The sequence below is a fragment of the Tyto alba genome, unplaced genomic scaffold, assembly GCF_018691265.1.
Source record: "Tyto alba isolate M040663 unplaced genomic scaffold, T.alba_DEE_v4.0 Super-Scaffold_28, whole genome shotgun sequence".
NCBI classification, from domain to species: Eukaryota; Metazoa; Chordata; class Aves; order Strigiformes; family Tytonidae; genus Tyto; species Tyto alba.
This window is the reverse complement of record NW_024881302.1, coordinates 1,946,790-1,967,331: the sequence shown is the minus strand read 5'-3', so window position 1 is coordinate 1,967,331 and position 20,542 is coordinate 1,946,790. Positions and strand designations below refer to the sequence as shown.

The 20,542-nt window shown below is 59.2% G+C and overlaps 1 protein-coding gene across 1 annotated transcript in view; it reads left to right on the top strand.

Annotated features, from left to right (window-relative positions):
- Positions 1-16,777: 16,777 nt before the first annotated feature.
- The window catches only part of SLC9A3R2 (SLC9A3 regulator 2), a 39,039-nt gene continuing 35,274 nt past the window's right edge, over positions 16,778-20,542 (top strand). Inside the window, exon 1 of the mRNA XM_042798347.1 lies at positions 16,778-17,062. Within this exon, the coding sequence (XP_042654281.1) occupies positions 16,853-17,062 (210 nt within the window). The 5' untranslated portion in view covers positions 16,778-16,852. The remainder of the gene's footprint in view (positions 17,063-20,542) is intronic.

The following is a 20,542-nucleotide window of genomic DNA, read 5'->3' as shown; positions in this document are numbered from 1 at the left end:
GGAGCTAATAATTGTGTTTACTAAGTGAAAACACAAAAGTGGGGTTTTTGAAAGGGCGTGAGATCAGCTGGACCCTGCTTGGGTGAACCCAAGCACCTGCAGTTTATAGAAGCGACACGAAAGGCTGAAATCTTAATCTCATGGGAGTCTGTAGAAAACTTCCACAGGAGCCAGGATTTGTTCAGAAGCTTTTTATCTCCCAGGAAGAACCAGGATTTTGTTCCTCTGGGGGAGTTCCTGGCACGAAGAACACCTCAGAGCAGCACAGTGCAATGTGTCCACTGATGTGCTACGGTGTTTGTGGGAGCATCAGCTTCTGTGAGGGGAATAGGGATCCTAAAATTGTATTTTAGCTACTTAGAATATAAATAGAAGACAAATTGCTTGTCAGCTGTTTCGTTCAAAAGATATTTTAAAATACTTGGGAGAGGAAACGTGCGCTGTGCTTGAGATCCGGAGCTTTACTCTATCAGCCTGAAGGATCTCAAAGTGCCTTGCAGACACAACAGGCTGGCGGTAAGCAGGAATCATTCCATGCTCTGGGAGGAAAGAATTCGGTTCAGTTCCCGGAGAGTTTATCAGCGTGACAAGTTACTCAAGTTATGCCAAAAATACACGTAAAAGACACTTCAGGCAGATCTCTAGGAATGAGAAAATCTTCCACTCCTGGGTGGGAAGGTTGAGCCCCCGTTGGTGTGTTGCTGCTAAAACTGCCGGTTTATTTGGGAATGGGGGTGGAGGCCTCTGCCTTGTCCAGACTGAGCATCATGTCGTTCCGAATGGATCTGTCTCTCCGGGGGAGAAGCATGAGCTCTTATATAATGGCTCTTTATTGAGCGAAATCAGCCTGGCAGCACGTGCCCCGTTGTGAACTGGGGTTCGGCGACCAGCGAGGGATGCGATGGGGTTGTCTGTGTGCTGTACCGGTGCCATTCATTAATGGCTCTATTAAACCATGAAAGCGGTGAGGCCGCTCATAATGTCCAGAGCGCTCAAAGGGTGACGAAAATAGCCCACCCGTCAGTGCTCTGCTCGGTGGGAAATGGGAGCCCAGCTTCGGCCTTACTGTAAGCCTGGGAGCTTCCCAGAAGTTGGGCCGCGGGTGACTTGGACTCTCAGGGTTCGGTTCATTAACAGAAACGAGTCGTGCTCTGCACAGACGTAACTTCCAGCACTCTGCTCGGGAAAAATCCGGGATACCCCTCTTACCGACTGGGAATTTCACTCGCTCCCAGCCTTCCCAGAAGAGGAAAACTGTGAGACTCTGCACCGACCTTCTTACACCTCCCTCTAATTTATTGCTGCTTTGCACTTTTCCTCCTCCTCCTCCCCCCAGCCCCCAGCCCCGCTCCCTCTGGCCGCTGCCTGGCCAAGGGGCTGGTTCCTACGGGAGGAGGTTGTTGCTGGGCTGAGATAAGCAGAAACGCCGAAGGGTCCCCAGCTTGGGTCTGTCTTCTGCTTGAACACGCAAACACATCCCCGTGCCTGAGCCCAAGGGTCACAAAACATCGAGGTGTGCAAGCTGGGCTGGTGGAGAAAGCTTCGCTGCTGGGAACTTGTGCTCGCTGGGCGTGAGAAGATGGGGGCTGGATGGGTGCTGGTAAAGAGCCGGGGAGCCCGACGGTGGGAAGCGGGTTGGCCAGATTGCTGGAGAGCATCTCAAAAAAATATCAGCAAGGAGAAATGGGTGCACAGGAGTGTGCAAGATACTGAGAATAAAATTCATCAAGTTTCTGTGTGGCCTGAAAAAAAAAAAAAAAAAAAGAAATTATTTAGTCATAGTTCAGTGTATAAAGCCAAGAACTTGGCTAATAAACAAGAGGAACTGGAATTGCTCCCTGATGAGCATAAATTTGACCTGCTTGGTTCTATTAAGGAATCTGGAGGAAAAAAGTCACCTGACTGGAATGGCAAAATTCACGGTAATATCCTATTTAAGAAGAACTGAGGAAGGGAAGCGGCCTGACGAATCCACTGCAAATGGTCTCGAGCAGTTTGCTGCAGCAGAAAGCGCAAAGCGGCAGCTCGCTCCCGTCCGCTGCAGGCTCCTGAACCGCAGCGGGGAGCGGAGCGACCGGCTCCTCGCATCCCTCCAAAATACCCACGGGCAAAACTTTGTGCGGTCACAGAATTTCAATCCAGGCAACGTGAGGCGGCTCTCAGCAGGAGGCAGCAGGGATGGCGTTACTGGATCCCCAACCCCCCTGTTTGTTCCGAAGTGGCACCAGAGGAGTGTTGGAAGGGTCTGGAAATCCCGGGTGCTGTAATTTCTCTGGATTATGAAGGCTGTAGGCTTCGGTGAGAGGAAGACAAGTTGGCAGCGTCCCATAGGAATCGGGTATTTGTCTCCTGGGTCATCCTTTTTTTTTTTTTTTTTCCTAAAGAAGAGATGGAAGAGCAGGAGTTCCTCACTGAAGTAGCTGCAGGAAGTCAGGCGGCTGGCCATTTCAAACTGCGATGGAAAAGTGGCCAAGAGCAGACGGTGACCCCGGGGGTGGCAGTCGTGGGGGTCTGCGCCACAGGGGAGCACAGCAGCCGGCTGAGCCCCCCGCACGGGTTCAGTGTCTCATCTCTTCCCTGTCGCTTTGCACCTCCTAAGCGGTCGGGACTTTGCCCCCTGCGCTCAGGCAAGTTCGTGGGTGCTGCGACCCCCCGAGCCGCGGGTGGGATGTTAGTTTGAGCTGAGCGAGATGGGAGTGAAATCCGGGTCTCATGACCGCGGGGGTGCTATGAAGGTGGAGGGGCCAGCCGAGCCCTGCCCAGCAGGACACTGCGCTGCCTGGGACACGGGTGGGTGCTGGGACACGGGTGGGTGCTGGGACACCGAGGCAGGTAACCAAAGCCACATCGCCCACCTCCATCTGGTACCCCACTCAGGATGAATTTTGCCGAAAATCACTGCAATTTTTTTCTTACGGTTCCTCTGGGTGTGTTCCTGCACCTTGGGGTTGGTGCCTCTCCAGGCAGTGAGGCTGGGGGGTCATAGCTGAAGGAGGGGGGGTGCAGGACCCTCTGAGGGGTCAGTTTATAACATCTTTTCCTCCAGCAGTAAATCCTGCTGCCGTCGAGCAGGTCCTGAGGGGCTGGGGAGGATGTGGGGCTGCGGGGAGGTTTGTGGGGCTGCAGAGGGGTGCTCAGTGCAGCGGGGAGCTGTTAAGGGTGGTGGGGAGAAGGTACTCGAGTGGGGAAGGTGCTCGGGGCTGCAGAGGGGACCACGGGGAGGTTGCCTGGGCCAGGAGGAGGATGCTGAAGGTTGCAAGGAGGATGCTCAAGGATGCTCGGGGCTGCGGGGAAGATGCTTGGGGCAGCACGGGGCGGGGGGGGGGGTGGGGGTGGGTTGTGCTCAGGGCTGCAGGGGTTTGGGGCTCTGGGGAGGCTGCCGGCGTCCCGGGGGGAGGGCGGGGGGTGTCGGGAGGAGGTGCGGGGGGCCGGGGCTGGCAGCGGGGGGTCGGGGGCTGCCGGGGCGGGGCCGCGGGGTGCCCCTCCCGACGGCGGTATAAACCGGCGGGGCGGCCGGGGCTGGGGTTGCAGCCCTGCCCGCAAGCCCGGCGCTATGGCGAGGGGGCAGCTGTCGGGGGGTGCCTGGGGGGCCCTGGTGCTGCTGGGGCTGATGCTGCCGGCGGGAGCCTGGTACAAACACGTCGCCAGCCCCCGGTACCACACGGTGGGACGCGCCTCCGGGCTGCTGATGGGCGTCCGCCGCTCTCCCTACCTCTGGCGCCGGGAGCTGCCGCTCGAACCCCCGCGTCGCCCCGGGGGAACCGCCGCCGCCGCCGCCCCCCCGCCGCCCCCGGGCCGCCCCGCCGGGGACACCCCGCCGCCGCCCGGCCCCGGCCGCCTCCTCCAGCGCCTGCTCCGGCGGGGCTGGGGGGGCCCCCACCCGGCCCCCGCCGAGCTCAGGTAACCCCGACGGGCGGCGGGGGGTGGTGGGTGGGGGGTGTGCTGGCGAGCCCGGGGATGTCGCCCGGTCTGTCTGCAGCCCTCCCCGGGATGCTTGAGGGGTGTCAGCCAAGTTCGGGGTGCCGGAGGCTTGCTGAAGGTCTCTCTCTGTGGCACCTTGGGGTGCTGGGGGGGTTCCATCGGGGGTGCGCAGAGCCTTAGGGGGGGATGTTCACCTGATAACGGGGGGTGCACGGAGCCATGGAGGTGTTCCACCAGGTAGTAGGGCTGCATGGAGCCGTGGAGGGGTTCCACCAAGCAACTGGGGGTGCACGGAGTCTTGGAGGGGTTTCACCAAGTAATTGGGGGTGCACAGAGCCTTGGGGAGGGAGTTCACCAGATAACAGGGGGTGCATGGAGCCATGGAGGGGTCCCACCAGGTAATTCGGGGTGCACAGAGCCACAGAGGGGTTCCACCAGGTAGTAGAGGTGCATGGAGCCATGGAGGGGTTTCACCAGATAATGGGGGGTGCACAGAGCCTTGGAGGGGTTCCACCAGCTAATTGGGGGTGCGCAGAGCCTTAGGGGGGGATGTTCACCTGATAACGGGGGGTGCACGGAGCCATGGAGTTGTTCCACCAGGTAGTAGGGCTGCATGGAGCCGTGGAGGGGTTCCACCAAGCAACGGGGGGTGCACGGAGTCTTGGAGGGGTTTCACCAAGTAATTGGGGGTGCACAGAGCCTTGGGGAGGGAGTTCACCAGATAACAGGGGGTGCACGGAGCCATGGAGGGGTCCCACCAGGTAATTTGGGGTGCACAGAGCCACAGAGGGGTTCCACCAGGTAGTAGGGGTGCATGGAGCCATGGAGGGGTTTCACCAGATAATGGGGGGTGCACAGAGCCTTGGAGGGGTTCCACCAGCTAATTGGGGGTGCGCAGAGCCTTAGGGGGGGATGTTCACCTGATAACGGGGGGTGCACGGAGCCATGGAGGTGTTCCACCAGGTAGTAGGGCTGCATGGAGCCGTGGAGGGGTTCCACCAAGCAACGGGGGGTGCACGGAGTCTTGGAGGGGTTTCACCAAGTAATTGGGGGTGCACAGAGCCTTGGGGAGGGAGTTCACCAGATAACAGGGGGTGCATGGAGCCATGGAGGGGTCCCACCAGGTAATTCGGGGTGCACAGAGCCACAGAGGGGTTCCACCAGGTAGTAGAGGTGCATGGAGCCATGGAGGGGTTTCACCAGATAATGGGGGGTGCACAGAGCCTTGGAGGGGTTCCACCAGCTAACTGGGGGTGCGCAGAGCCTTAGGGGGGGATGTTCACCTGATAACGGGGGGTGCATGGAGCCATGGAGGTGTTCCACCAGGTAGTAGGGCTGCATGGAGCCGTGGAGGGGTTCCACCAAGCAACGGGGGGTGCACGGAGTCTTGGAGGGGTTTCACCAAGTAATTGGGGGTGCACAGAGCCTTGGGGAGGGAGTTCACCAGATAACAGGGGGTGCATGGAGCCATGGAGGGGTCCCACCAGGTAATTTGGGGTGCACAGAGCCACAGAGGGGTTCCACCAGGTAGTAGAGGTGCATGGAGCCATGGAGGGGTTTCACCAGATAATGGGGGGTGCACAGAGCCTTGGAGGGGTTCCACCAGCTAACTGGGGGTGCACAGAGCCTTGGGGGGGGGTTTCACCAGGTAATGGGGAGTGCACAGAGCCATGGAGGGGTTCCACCAGGCAATTGGGGGTGCACAGGGCCATGGAGGGTTTCCACTAAACAATTGGGCATGCACGGAGCCTTGGAGGGGTTTCACCAGATAATGAGGGGTGCACGGAGCCATGGAGGGGTTCCACCAGCTGCCTGGGGGTGCACAGGACCGTGGAGGGGTTCCACCAAGCATTTGGGGGGTGCACGGAGCCTTGCTGCAGTCTCCCATCCCACAGGCACCAGGGTTTCGGGATGCCCCAAGCAGAGAGCTGGGCCGCCCCATGGCATCACCCCGATGTGGGGAGCTGCCCCCTGACACCCACGCTGCCTTCTGCACCCCAGCCCCAGCGTGGGGGAGCGAGGGGAGCTGTGACCCCACGGGCCAGCCCCGGTCCCGGGGGGTTTATAGCCCCGTCAGCGCTGCGGGAGCGCGACTGCATGAATCAAGTCTCTGCTGCGTTTTTGAACTTGACCCACAGGGTTTGTCGCACCCAGCAAAGCGGGCCGGGAGGAGGGGGCAGACATTCCTCCCCGCCATGGGACGTGTTTGGAGGAGCTGCACTTTGGCTTTCAGGCAGAAAAAGGAGCTGGATGGTTTTTGTGCCCCAGTCGGGTGTATCGCTGAGCTGCCGGGGCCGGGAGGGGTGGCCGTGGGGCCGGCAGCCCAGCGATGCCGCGGTGCTCCCGGCGTGGCCCCTCCGCAGGACCCCTCTCCCTGCCCACTCGGGGCTCAGCCAAGCTGCGTGGGACTGACTCGGGGCTGGCTCCAGACATTAAATTTCTTTCCTCTTATGTAAAGCTGGAGGCAACATCCAGCTGAAATCCACGGAGGCTTTTAGCTGTTGGATCAGCCCCTGAAACACGTAGCTGTATTCCTCCCCCGCCTCCTTTTTTTTTTTGGAGGAAATCTGGGATTAGTATCTTTTTGGGAAAGCCCAGACAGGTCAGCTCAGCCCTGCATTACGTCTGCGCTGTCCCGTTACCTCCCGCAGCCTGGCCGTGCGCGGGCAGAGCAGTCCCAGGGACTGTGGTTGGGGCTCTGGACCCGCATCCCTCTGATTTCACAGCCAGATTTCCTGGGACCCTCGCGGGCAGGTCCAAGCCCGGTGTTTGGGTGCCTGCGTGGGGTTCAGCTCCATGCACGGCGGCAGAAAGGGAGTCTGCGGTCACCGCGGGTTGGATCTGAGCCCACGGGGGAGAATATTTCATGACTATCACGAATGCAGCGTTGTTTTAAGCGCCGAACGGAGGGAAAATGCAGTCCCATGGGGGAGGGAGGCGGTGGTGGGGCTCGGGTGAACAGCCGGACGCTCAGGTGAGGCTCCAGAATAACCCGGCCCCTCTTCTCCTTCCAGCTTCTCCCGCTTGAAGACGCGGCCCTGATCCACTGCAGGGGCCCGGCGGAGACGCTTCAAGCGCCGAAGGAGCACTGGCTGCCCGGGGGGGGACCCCTTCACCCCAGCGGGAGAGGAAGAGTCTCATCGGCGGATCTCCCGGTACTCTGACCTCTCTGAAACCATACAGACAATTGCATTCCAAAAAAAATCTGATTTTTCATGGCCGCTGTCCAGACGCAGTGGTAAATTCATCTTGTTTTCAGGTCAACCTAGTGCTATAAACTTGGGGAGAAATAAAAAGGGAAGATATTTATTTTTGTTTATTTTTTTTAGATTTCTGTACTAGCTTGTTTGCAATATGACACAAACATGTACTGTTTGCTTCCTAGGAACCTGCCCTCATTAAAATGAGAATTGATCAAAAGAAACTTTGGCTTCATTGTGCTGTTGTGTTTTTTTATTTTTTTAAAAAGCAAAACCTGGTACGGCTCTGCACGGGGCAGGCACTTCTGCAGTTGGGTCACTCCCAGATTTTTCTGACATGATTTAACTCCTTGACACAGTTTTCTTCTGCAGCTTTACAGTAAATCTCTTTTACTGCCCGTCGGGGAGTTACTGCCAGGCTAAGTGTCAATTAAGATGACAAAGTTAGAAATCTTTCCTGGACTGGGCTGAACAAAAGGTCTGTGAGTCTTCACTGCTCTGGTAGTTCATTTGCCTGCTTAGACCTTAATTTTATATATGTCTCTGCTGATGAAAATACATGTTATTCCCCAATAAAAGAGGGAGAAGCCTCGAGGCACAGTGAGGGTGTGCTGGCATGGGTGGGATCTGAGCTCTAGAGAAACCTGAGGTTTGGGGGGGGCTGACCCTGACTCCCGTGAGTTGCTGAGCTCTCACCCGCCGGCGCTGGCGGATTTTGCAGGAAATCTGGCAAAAAGAGACATTTCCACCCCTCTTGCATGACCCGCCTGTTCCTGCCAAGCCCCCGGGGCTGACCGTGGAGCGGGGACAGCAGGGTTTGTGCTGCCTTTGGTGCGGAGCTGAAAGGAAAATCCCCCCACGGTGCTTGTCGGGGGGAGCCCTGCCTGCACCCCGGGGGCTGCCGTCACCCCTCGCCGGCTCTCGGGGAGGGTTTCAGGTGCTGTAACACGTGAAGGATCATTCTCTCCCAGTTGATCCCCAACCAGTTTCTCCTTCGTGTCCCTTCTCCCTTCCCCGCCCCTCCACCCCCGCTCCGTGATTTTCCAATTTCTGCTCTTCGTTAGCACGGCGCCGTGCTCAGATGGGCCAAATGAGACATGATTGCCAATAACCCATTAGGCAGCTGCACTTGAAAAGGGCCGTACCTGTCAGGGTGCCAATCAGCCTGTGGAGTGGCCGCCGAGGCAGATTGCCCTTCTTGATGGAGGTAAGCGATAAAATGAGGTAGAAAATGTAAAGGTCAGCTTTGCGCAGGAGGGTGGACAGAGAGGGGGATGAAGGGCGATGTGATGAGAGACGCGACTCGAGTGTGCGCTTCCACCCTCGCCTGTTGGAAAGGAACACTTGAACGTGCCAATTACTGGGGTAAAACCGGCGCGACACTCGGTTAACCACAAGCCCTTCACTTCTCACCTTGTAAAATAATTTTTCTGTTGCTGCTGAGGAGCATGAGCTGATTTCCCACCAGGGCCATAAAATAATTTCTTCTGTGCTCCCAACTCTCCAGAGAGGTCTGGGCTTTCCCTGGGGGTCAAGGAGCCCAGTAAAATGGCAGAAAGCTTAAGAAAGTGTTTAATTACCCTCCCGCCTCGGGGCAGGACCCAGCCATCCCTGATGGATGTTCATCTGATCCCTTCTAAAAGACTGGTCCTGTGGGAGATGCTGTGCTCCCCACTGCCTGCCTCCCGTCCCCCCTTGCTCCAGGGGGCTGTGTGCCTGGACTGTGGGGACCCCACGACTTGGACCATGAGGATCCCCTGTCCTGGCCCCCATGGATACCCCGAGACAAAATGCAGCCCCTTCTCAGGGAGGGTGCTGGGTCCCTGCCCACCACAGGCTGGGTTTGCAGCCGGGAGCAAAGCAGGGGGGATAAAAGCTTTCAGGGGGAATGTGGATGAGCCCAGAGCTGCAGCAGGACATCAGCTCCTGGTCCCCCACTCGGGATCCTGGTGCCCATGACCCCCACAGAGCGGCTTTGCGTGGGGGGAACTGCAGCCAATTCCCAGCACCTCTTTGGGAGGCATCGGGGGGGGGGGGGGGGGGGGGGCGCCTGTCAGAAACTCCCAGGTGATGGTGGAACACATCACCCCTTCCCTCCTACCGCGTCCCACCAGGCCACTGAGGCTGTAGGCAGGGTGCTGGGAGTGCAGTGGCTTTGCCATGCCACCTTATGGCCACGCTAATGCCAGGGGAACAGGGATGAGGATGAACCCTGCCACCACGTCCCCATCCCGGCACCCTTGCGGAGTGGGGAGCTGCCCCCACGGGTGCCCCTCTGGCCGCGCAGGACCACGGACCCAGGAGGGGACAAAAACTCTGGGCTAAAGCCTGTCCTGCTGCTCTGTGTCTGGATTAGGGCAGCCCAGGGATGGGGCTGCTCCGGGGCTCTGGCTCCTCGTGCAGCACAGGTGAGGTTTTTGGACCTGGATCCGGCGGCTGGTCCAGCTCCATCCCGGAGGTGCCTCCTGGGAGCTCTGCAGCTCCAGCACCGCCGGCCGGAGCTGGGGCCGGCTGACGCAGCGAGGCTTTCCCGGATGGGGTGCGCCGTCACCCAGCCTGCCGTGCCAGCGGATGCATTTTGTTCCAGTCCAAGAGGCAGGTGAATCCCAGGGGCTGTGGCAGGCAGGAAAACATCCCAACCCGGCCCAAACCCGGGGCGGCTCCCTTTCCTTCCCGGCTCCCCCGGCCTCTCCCAAGGGAGCAGCAGCATCCACCGAGGCGGGCGGTCATGCCGGGGCTGGGGGCTTTGGGGAGGGCAGCATCTGGGACAGGAACCAGTAGCCTGGGGGAAGCTGGCGTGAGCTTATGCCGGGGCTGGCCCATGCACACACACAATGGCTGCAGGGCTCCTGCGTGCACCAGGAGGAAGAAAACTCCCCAAGGAATTTCCTCCGTCGTCGGCTCTGTCTAGAAGCTGTTCCTCACCCTGCTGGGATGCAGGCGGCTGGGGCTGAGCTGGGCCAGGTCTGAGCCCCTCGCTGGCCAGTGGCCCCTGTTGGGTGTGGGGCTGGAAAGCCCTTGGGCAGAGCTGGGTGGCCCAGATGGCCCCAAATATCCCCGTGGGACCCAGTGCTGAACCGGGGTCTGCCAGGAGTCTCATCCCATCCCGTTGCGCCGGGCTGTCCACGCCTTCAGGCTGATGCCACCCGAGGGAATCGACTGAGGCTGGAGATAAGGGGTAAGAGCTGCAGAGAGCAGGAGATAACCGTATCTCAGTGCCTGCTGCTTCGCCTATTTCCAAGCTGTCCAGGGCGCTGATAAAGTGACAGTGGCTCAGAGACACAGGCAGAGATCTCCCCTGTTGTGCTGCAGCAGCCCGGGGCTACTCCTGGGGTGCCTGAGGGGAAACACTGGCTAGGGACCCTCCCACAGGGGTCCCCACTCCCACCCACGAGTCTCCCCCCAGGCATCCCGAGGGCCGTGCCACCTCCTGCCTCCCCCGTGTTGGCTGTATTTGGGGAGCACCCGCACTGCTTCTTCGGGGTGTCTCGCCCACCGTGGGCACGTGCCAGCGGGAGCGGAGGTGACCGGTGCCAGCGCTGCCCTGCCCGGCTCTGCCGGCTCCCTGGGCCCCGGCACAGGAGTGGCTGGTGGTGCAGCAAAGAGAAAATACCCTCTCGGGGTCCCCTCCAGCCCCTCCTGCATGATGAGACGCTGGGTTACAGGCACCTTCCCAGGCCTGAGCATTCCCGCCGTCTTATTTTCTGGTGGCTATTCCTTCTAATGTGTGCAGGAGAGGGCAAAACACAGGCACAGCCCCACCGAGTAGCAGAAGGAAGTTGTCCCCCCCCCCAGCCCGGCTACACAGATGCTGCAAGAGAAGCAGCCCCTTCGGCAGACTGTGCTCCCTGAACCCTGTCTAGAGCTGCAAACACCTCAGGGGGGGCAGTGAAGGTCCCTGGGGTTGTCAGAGCCCTTCTGCTCGTGCCAAGAAGACGTTGCAGGAATGGTCCCAGCCCCCACGGGGTCCCCTGGGTGCTGGGGTGGCACCCAGGGCTGGACATCTCAGCAGAAGAGCTGATGCCTCCACATCCCTTCGCCTGGGCCATGACTTTCGTGGGGATTAAACCCAGGCGCGGCCGTGCTAAAACACCAGCACAGACCAGTTCCCCACCGTCCCGGGGTGCTGCGGCTGGGCTGGCGGAGGGGGTGTCCCAGCTGGGTGAAGCCGGGAGCCCTCCCCATCTCCATCCACCTCCAGCTCTGCGAGAGCCTCTTGAGGTGTTCCATCTAGCAGGAGAGCAGCCAGCCGTGGTGGAGCGTGGTGAGAATTATCTCCTACATCCACGTCCTCGCTGCGGCGGGCGCGGTGATACACCAGCACCGGCTGGCACCCAGCTCTGGGGATGAGCTGTGTCGGCACCAGCCCCTCCAGGAGCAAGCCCCTTTGCAGTCATATTATCCATATGGTTTTCCTGTTGCTGCTAAAGACATTTCAGCTCTTCTAGGGGAAAACGGTGGTCAGCAGCGGGGCTGTCGCCCTGCGTGGTGCAGGCAGAGGGCTGCCCATGCTGCAGGGGCACGGCGGGTGCGGAGCAGGGCGGTTTGCACGCTGCCGGGGTGTGGGAGCAGCATTCTTGCTTGAACACTTGCCCGTGGGCCTGCTGGCACGTGGGAGGTCTCGGGTGCACCCGGCTTGGCTGGGGACCATCACCCGGTACCTGTAGTGCTGCTATCTGCTTGCAAATAATAAAGGACTTTGGCAGATTCCTACCTGCCAGCTTGTGCAAGAGGGATCACCCAGCTCTCAGCAGTGTAACTGAACTTTCTGGACTTTCACAACCCACAAAGCCTACAATTAATCCTCCTAATGATCAGTTCGCCTTCTATCTCTACAAATCTAACCTGGAAAATGTTTGCAGCTCAAGAGTGCCACACACAGAGGCCTAGAGAAAATGAGACGGTGCTTTTTATGTGCTCTCCTCTCATTCCCAGTTCCTCTGGCAGCGCAAGTAAATCATCAGCCTTTCCCCACTCCTCGGGAGCTGCTGTTCCCCGAGAGCGGCTGGGACCCAGCAGCCCCACACTGGATGACAGTGAAATGAGGGAGGAATGAGCATGGCCACATCTGTGCCAGGTGGAAAGCCTGGGACTTCATTTATTCATAGTCAGAGCTAATTATTGCCGTAGCTGCAGCTCCCAGTGGGGACCATCAAACCCCACTGCCGACAAGGGTGCGTCCCTGAGCTTGGGCAGAGGGACCCAGGTCTTCCTCCACGCCCAGGCAGAAGGTGCTGGGGGTGGCCAAGGTCTCCCCCAGACAAGGAGCCCGTCTGCAACCAGTTCAGTGAGCTCTGGTGGAAGGCTGGGTGTGGAGCCGGGGCGGGGGGTGGATAAACAGCGACCAAAGCACGTTGATGGGGAGGAGGAGGTTGCGCGGGAGGAAGAGCATCTCCCTGCCAGCTGCTCCCAGGGCTGAGATGGAAACCGGTGTCTCACGAAAGCCGAAGGGAGGGGTGTCCGGCAGTGCCCGGCCTTTTCCTTGCCCTCCCCCTGCCTTTGGCAAAGCTCCCGTCCCCGAGCAGGACCAGCGCAAGGGAGTGACCTGCATCCCGGGAGAGCGGGGAAACGGAGAAGCCACAAAACCTGCCCAAAGCCATCCAACAGGCACGAGGTGGAGCCACGGGCGAGGCAAGGGGGGGGGGGGGGGTTGTCCTGGCATCTTGAAAACCTGTGTCCTCTTTGGCAGAAGATGGCCCAAAGGCACGTGCAAAACCTCTCATTTCTTTGGAAGAACTGGCGCAGCCCAGCGACTCCATCACCACCCTCGGGCAAATCATCCTCCCCCTCAAAGAGCCCCTCGCCCTGATCCTCCACCTGCCTTAGGAGCAAGCTAGCCTGGACAGGCTCGGGTTATCAGCTGAGCTTTTGCCAGTTTCTGGATGAACTTTATGGGCCCCAAAACTCTCTCCTGCCGATGTACCAGGGAGCCTGCCGGTCAAGCCTAATTTCTATAATTATGAAACTTTTCACAGCATCAGTATTTTGCATTAGTGAGGCAACAGGATCAGGCCTAAAGCAAACAGCACTCAGGACACAGGTGTAATTCTCTGTCGCTGCTCAATCAAGTGCAGTGAAGGAATTAGAAGCAGATGTCAAACAAAAAGAGCTTCAAACCCTTCCAAGCCAGTAAGCACACAGGTCCCATGAACTCCCTCAGCCTCCAGGCCAGCCCAATTCTGACTTCAGTATCTGCCCAGATCAAAACACACAGAAGTTTAAATGGAAAAACCTTGCTTGTGGGGTATCTGCTGGATTTAATCATGGCTCTGTTATAGCAGTAAGTGCAGGAGCCTGTGCTCTCTCCCTTTTTTTCTACAACGGGCCACAGCTGGGAAATGGCAGGATGGCCTCGAGAACCGAGAGGGTTTTGAACCATGCGAGGACGCACCGTTGCACAACGCGTCTCCAGGTTCTTTCCAGCTCCTGCCCACAAAGCTGGAGCCATCCCCACCAGCAGCGGCAAACAAACACGGCGTTTCTCTTTGAACCACGTCCGTGCCAAAGCTGTGCACCCCAGGACCCGCCCTGGGCTGAGAGGCACAAGCCACAGCACGGCCCCCTCCGTCCCCACCGCAGCGGGATCGGGGAGGAAATCCTCCAGTTCAGGCTCACGATGTGCACGGCCAGAGGCAAGCAGGCAAAAATCCTGTGCTGAGTCGGGGCTCCTCCAAGTCCCCTACGTGTCCCTGCAGGAGCGGGGACCTGATCCCCCCAGGGAGCCGGGGTGCTGCTGCCCCCGCGCCCGGCGGAGACGGGCAGGGCTGCTCGGGCTGGCAGGTTTGCGGAGGCTTTCCCCGGAGAGGTTTGCAGATCCCGGCATCTCCGCTGGGTTACGTCCTCTTGGCTGGAGAGGTGACACTGGGTACCTGACCCTCCTTCATTTCGCTATAACCAACAGAAGTTTTTTGGGAAAAAAAAAAAAAAAAAAAAAAAAAAGCCTTTTGTGGACAGCGAGGTTGAAAAAAATCAACAAATCCCAGTCGCACTTGAGAAAATGCTTGTGCTCAAAATAAATAAACATTTTTGAGAAATCCAAACATCTCATTTTCCCCTTTTTGACATATTTTTTCCCTTTTTTTTTTTTTTTTTTATTTTTCAGGCTACCAACACTTTTAAAGAGACATTCAAAAGGGTTAAAATATTCTGTCTGACCACCCAAAAGATTTTCTACCTCGTGTTTTTATTGCACTGAATAAAAAGAAAAACGTTTTTGTTCAAATAAACTTGAAACAATTCCTTCTCCTCCCCCCCTCCCCCCAGTTTTTTGGTTCGGCCAGTGAGTGGAAAAATCAATTATTTGCACTCCTCTAGCCTGATAAAAAGCTTCAGGACTCCACAAAGAGGCTCAAGGGAGTACTTGCCTTGTACAGCAAATAAAACAGTCTGAATTGCCCAGCTCTCTGGCCTCCTCTCGTGTCACCCAAGATTTTGTGCCAAGATTGGTGCTTCTGCCTATAGGAAAGGAGGGTGGGAAGAATGGCCAGAGATAAATAATGTCACTTTTTTTCCAGCATAACAGCTCTCCTCTAAGACATGTCACCAAGCATCTTTTTGGTTCAAGCATCTTTTCATTGAAGAGTGACTTTATGTACGACTGCAATGGAAGTCGCTTTTTTTTTTTTTTAAAAGCAGACTACAAATTAAAAGCAAATCAATACTAATTTCTGGAGTCTTTCATTTACTGCCTCAAGCTGCCCACTGCATTTGCTTCAGCTCTGTAAAAATCCCGTAGGAAAGCGGTTGAGGAAGGAGAAATACCACAGAGGAGAGCTAGGAAACCTGTGACACAAGAACGCGACATGCAGCGCCAACGCTGTGACGATCAATCTGGGTTGTTTCCTCCTTGTGAAAGATTTCAAGGAAATGAGGACTGGGAATGCAAAAGGATGAAGATGGGGATCTCTTTGTTTCACCGAAACAAGCTAATTCTGGGTGAAACCTGGACGGCCTCTCTGCAGGGGCACCCGGGATGGAGCAGGAGTCTTTTCCCACCCGGCACGGCAGAGCTGCCAGCTAACGAACCCCATCCCCGTCCTGGCGTTCGGGGGGACACAAACCATTCCTGAGCTCCTTCACACAAACGTATGACCATGTGTGTGAACCTACACATATGTAGGAACACACACATGAGCTCTGCATGTGCCAGAGGGGCTGGCTGGGCAGGGGCATCCCGCAGAGAGCTCCGCATCTCCCCCAGGTCACGGGCTGGGTGGGCAGAGGGATTTTTGGGGTCCCTCCTCCCCGCTCCGGACCGGGGGCTCCCAGCGCATCCCGTCAGTTCAGGATGAACTCTGGATGAACCTCTGCTCCAGGCCCTGCTCTTCATCACCTCCCCCTCACAGGGTGGTTCTTGCCTGTGGCCTGGAAAGCTGCCTTGCCCCATGGATCAGCCTTGGCCTGGGTACCCCCATCCCGGAGGGGAGTGGGGATGGGGGGGCCTGGCCCGCAGACGCAGGGGGGTCCCAGCTTGGCAGATCTGTGTGAGCAGCGGTGCCCAGGCTGGCCTGGAGGGTGGTGGGCTCCAGCCAGCTGCCCTCAGGGCTGCCCACCGCCCCTGCCCAGTGAGCTCTGGGGGTGCCCCAGCCCGGGGGGCTCTGTGCTGCACCGGGGATTGGGGGGAGCCACAGCTGCTGGAGCTGAGCCCACACAGCCACAATCCCTGAGCCCGAGAGGCTGCAATCAGCCCCGGGGCATCCCTGCGCCATCGGTCCCGGGGCTCCATCAGCTCCATCCACCCCGTGACAGTCCCGGTGGCAGTGCCAGTGCTGGTAGCGGTCTCAGTGGCGGTGGCAGTGGCGGTGCCAGTCCTGCTGCCAGTGCCAGTCCCAGTGCCAGTCTCAGTGGTGGTCCTGGTTCTGGTGGTGGTGCTGGTGCCAGTCCCAGTGCTGGTGCCGGTGCCAGTGATAGTCCTGGTGCTGGTGCCAGTCCCAGTTCTGGTGGTGGTGGTGGTGCCAGTCCTGGTGCCAGTGCTGGTGCTGGTGGAAGTGATGGTCCCAGTGCTGGTGCCAGTGCTGGTGCCAGTCCTGGTGTCGGTGTCGGTCCTGGTGTCAGTGCTGGTGCCGGTGCCAGTGATAGTCCTGGTGCTGGTGCCAGTCCCTGTTCTGGTGGTGGTGGCGGTGCCAGTCCTGGTGCCAGTGCCGGTGCTGGTGGAAGTGATGGTCCCGGTGCCGGTGCCAGTCCCGGTGCCGGTGCCAATGCCAGTCATGGTGCCGGTGCCAGTCCCGGTGCCGGTGCCAGTCATGGTGCCAATGCCAGTCCCGGTGCCGGTGCCAGTCCCGGTGCCAGTGCCGGTGCCAGTCCCGGTGCCGGTGCCAGTCCCAGTGCCGGTGCCAGTCCCGGTGGCGGTCCCGGTGTCAGTGCCGGTGCCAGTCCCTGTGGCGGTCCCGGTGCCGGTCCCGGTGCCGGTGCCGGTCCCAGCTCCGCCCTCCCCATCCCCGTCCCTCGCTGCGGCTCCTCCCCGTCCCCGCCCGGTCCGTCCCCGTCCCCGTCCCCGTCCCCGTCCCCGCCCGCCGCGCTCCCGGCGCCGCGGGGCAGCGCGCAGCATGGCCGCGCTCCGCAGCGCCCCGGCCCCAGCCCCAGCCCCAGCGCCGGCCCCGGCCCCGGCCCCGGCCCCGGCCCCGGCCCGCCCCTCCGCGCCCCGCCGCTCCGCGCCCGCCCCGGGCCGCCCATAAAAGGGGCCCCGCGCCCGCCCGCCCGCCCCTCTCTCCGCTCCGCCGGCCGCCCCGGCCATGGCCAAGGATCAGCTGAAGCCGCGGCTGTGCCGCATGTTGAAGGGGGAGAGCGGTTACGGCTTCCACCTGCACGGCGAGAAGGGCAAGAGCGGGCAGTTCATCCGCAAAGTGGAGCCCGGCTCGCCGGCCGAGGCGGCGGGGCTGCGCGCCGGGGACCGCGTCGTCGAGGTGAACGGGCTCAACGTGGAGCAGGAGACGCACCATCAGGTACGGGCGGGGGCCGGGCGAGGTGACCCCCCGCCCCAGCACCCCGGGCCCCAGCCTCCCCCGGGGTGGGCTGGAGCGGGGGGGGGGGGTTTTGCTCCCAAAATACCCGGAGCATCCTTGGCTGGCGGCTGCTGGGGCGGAATGGCTGTGCCCTCTCGTGTGTGTGTACCCGTCCGTGTGTCCCATCCCCCCCCCCCCCCCCCCCCCCCCCCCCCAAATCCTAGGCCGGGGTTGCAGGGGGGCTTTGTGTGCCTGGGACGGGGAGTTCCTGTGAGAAGGGTTGCGGGGTGTCGCCTGTCTTGCTGCTTGCTGTTGTAATGGTGTAAAGGTGGGAAAGGCAAAGGTGTTTCGGGATGGGCAGGGCCCTGCTGCGTTATGCAATCTGTGGTGGAAAGGAATGGGGAGATCCAGGCTTTATTTCCGGCTCTGCTGTGGGTTTTCGTGGCTACTTTGGACAAGCTGCTCCTGCTTATGCAGCTCAGAGTGTGTGAAGGATGCCTTAAAATCTACTGATAAAGCTCTGCAGATGTTCAGCAGTTTGACTGGTTTAAGTGAGATAGAGCTTGTAGGGAAATAATGGCTGTTATTAGACCATGGCTGTGGCTGGGGGGGGAATCCAAGCGAGCTGTTTCTCAGCTTTGTAACAGAAGCTGCACACTTCAAGCTGTGTCATTTTCTGCTTATAAGACAGAAACTTGTATTTGTTGAACAGTTTCCGTCCAAAAAAACAAGCTATGAGATTCAAGCTGCTTCTGTCCTGCTGCAGCCACGGAGCCTGGCAGGGGCACAGTGCCCAGTGTGCCCGTTTGCCTAAAGGCTCGCAGGGCTCTGCAGGGTTTAGTGCTTTAGTAACTTAAAACATATGGCCAGGCCCCTCTGCCAGCACTTTCTAGGGGCAAAGCAGGGATGTGCCTTGTGTAGCTTGCAGACCCTGCAGAGTTTTGGGGGGGGGGGGGGGGGGGGGTTGCAGGTTCCTGGGCTTCACCCACCGGGTGTGGGTGTTGCTGGGCTGAAGGTGAGGCAGAGCCTCCCAGGTGGCTCCAGTAAAGCCTTGGGGACTCCTCTCCACATGCTTGGTGGTTTTTCCTGGCTAATTGAGCCTGTTTGGATGATCTGAGCCAGCTGTGTAAAAGTTAGTGGTTTGTCCCGAGTGTGATTTCAAAACCCTTGAAGGACGATCCCCATCTTTGGTCTGGCTGGGCAGAAAGGAGGGCTGTGTTCCTGTAACCAGCTGCATCGTATTGGAAGCCATCAGAGCTCCCTGCTGAAACTGGGATGCTGGGGATGGGTGATAGCAGAGCTGAGACAGCCAGCTGTGTCTTTGAAATGTGTGGGGGTTTTCCAGTAGGTCAAGTGAAAGGGGAGAAATTTTCCTGTCTTCCATTTTCTGCTGGCGGAGGCAGGATTCAGCCCCAGCACTTGCTCCCTGCAGCAGAGCAGTGAATGGGACGGAGTGTCCCATCTGGGGTGATGTGGAGCTCACCGCTGTGCTGTGCTCCTGCTGTGATGGCATTAGTGTGTGCGAGCAGGAGCTGCCCTGCCCCAGGACATGCTTTGGCATTGCCCTTCGTCCTGCCTCAATACAGCAAGAACCTATTCCGCCCCCTCTCCAAAAAAAAAAAATACCCAGCACTGATGGACTGTGGGATGGATATTGCCGTGGCGGGTCAGACCCTGGCTCCTGCTGATGTAAGAGCAGCTGGTTCACCGTGGCCTCTCCTTGTGCTGCTGAGGTCCCCGGCCTTGAATAAGTAACATTTCTCCCGGTGCATCTGAAGCTACGGTGGGACGGAGCTCGCAGCAAACAAGGCCTTGCTGTCTGGGTGTAACTCTGTTTCAAGCTGGAGCTGGCGGCATTTGTGTCTTTGTTCTCTGTTTTTTTTCCTGGCCTTTCCCAAGGAGCGAAGGCAGAGCGTGTTCTCGGGGCGTTTCATGTCTTGGATGCAAAACTGCATCCTGGTTCCTCGCCCGGGGTGGGCAGTGGGTGCTTGGGGCAGAGCAGCAGTGGGATCCTGCCCTCCTGCTGTGCCGGGAGCGAGGGAAGCCTCCAGGTCCTCGCTGAGGCTGGCAGCGCGGTGCACGGGCAGAGGTATCTCTCTGGGAGCAGGAGGGATGAACTGAGCTGTTCCCGGTGGCACCGTGAGTCTCCTTGCTGGGCAGCTGGTGTTTGGCAAGGGTGGAAGGGCCCGGGGCTGGCGCTGCGGGGCTGGGGCTGGTGTAGCCAGGGGTGAAAGTCTGTTTGGGTGGAGCTGCGGAAATCATGGGGCTGGGACCGGTGCTGAGAAGGTCCTGAGGCGCCAGATGAGCCGGGGAGGCTGTGTCGTCTTCAGAAAAGCTGGGGGACTCGAGGCTGTGACCATGGCTCGGAAACGGGTAGGGTGCCAGGGACCTCACCGTGTGCCTGGCTGCTGCTTTGCCTTCCGCCTCGCTGCTCTGTTCCCGAAGCGACGTGCTGCCTGGGGAGTTTGTCACAGAAAGCCCCTTCTGCTCGTCCCCTCTAACGGGGCGAGGGGCTGCTCTGTGCCTGCTCTCCATCCCTGCCTGGCTCAGCCCCCGGCACTCGTGGGATTTGGGGGACGCCTGCTCCATCACTGCTCTTGGGGTGCTCGGCAGTGGGCTGAGCCCCAGCGTCGCTCTCCGCTGGCTGCTTCCCCAGTCGCTCGGCATTTGGCTGTGGTCTGCAGGACCCTGCTCCCCGCTGGAGGTTAACTGTGCTGCCCTAAACTCCTGGAGCACCCCAACTGCGGGGTCTGGGGGATGCTTCTGTGCAGGACACAGCCTTTCTCCTGCACGCTCCCCACAGGCATCGCCCGTCCGCATCTCCTGCCACCGCTGCACATCGGCTGCCTGCTCCCGGGTCCCCTCGGGGACAAGTGGCCTCGCGCAGGTGCCGGTATCAGCAGCACCGTCTGATGTCAGGTGTAAATAGATCTGAAAGGGAGCAGATGGATTTTCAGGGGTTTAATGGAATAGCACTTTTCAGGCCGGTTGCAGATGGGAGCCCTGGGCACGCTGCTGCCTGGCACGGCTCGTGGAGACAGAGCCTGCAGCATGCAGCAGATTAGTTGGTTCAGGACAAGCAACCTTGTCTGCAGTCTATAAATTTCTTGTTGTTTTTTTTTCTTTTTTTATTATTCATTTGCAGATAGCAGCTCTGACCTTGAAGGGAGCTTGCAGGGGAGTAAATAAATGCTAGCTAATTGCACATTAGGCTCGTTTGTCACTTATAACCTTGGCTGTTGCAGTGTGTCTGGCCGGTGTGACCTAGATCAGAGCAGGAACCCTGTAGGGAAGCCCAGTGCTGCTTTGGGGGTTTCCCAGCACGCCTGTTAAGGGGGTGGTGGTATCATCATGGGTCTGTGGTCTTCAGGGCCAACCCATGGGTGGGGATGGCTGCTGAGCAGCATTGCCAGCCATACCAGCCTTCCTCCTCCTCAGGAGGAAGGCCTGGGCGTGGAGCAGGTGGCCTGGCAGACCCAG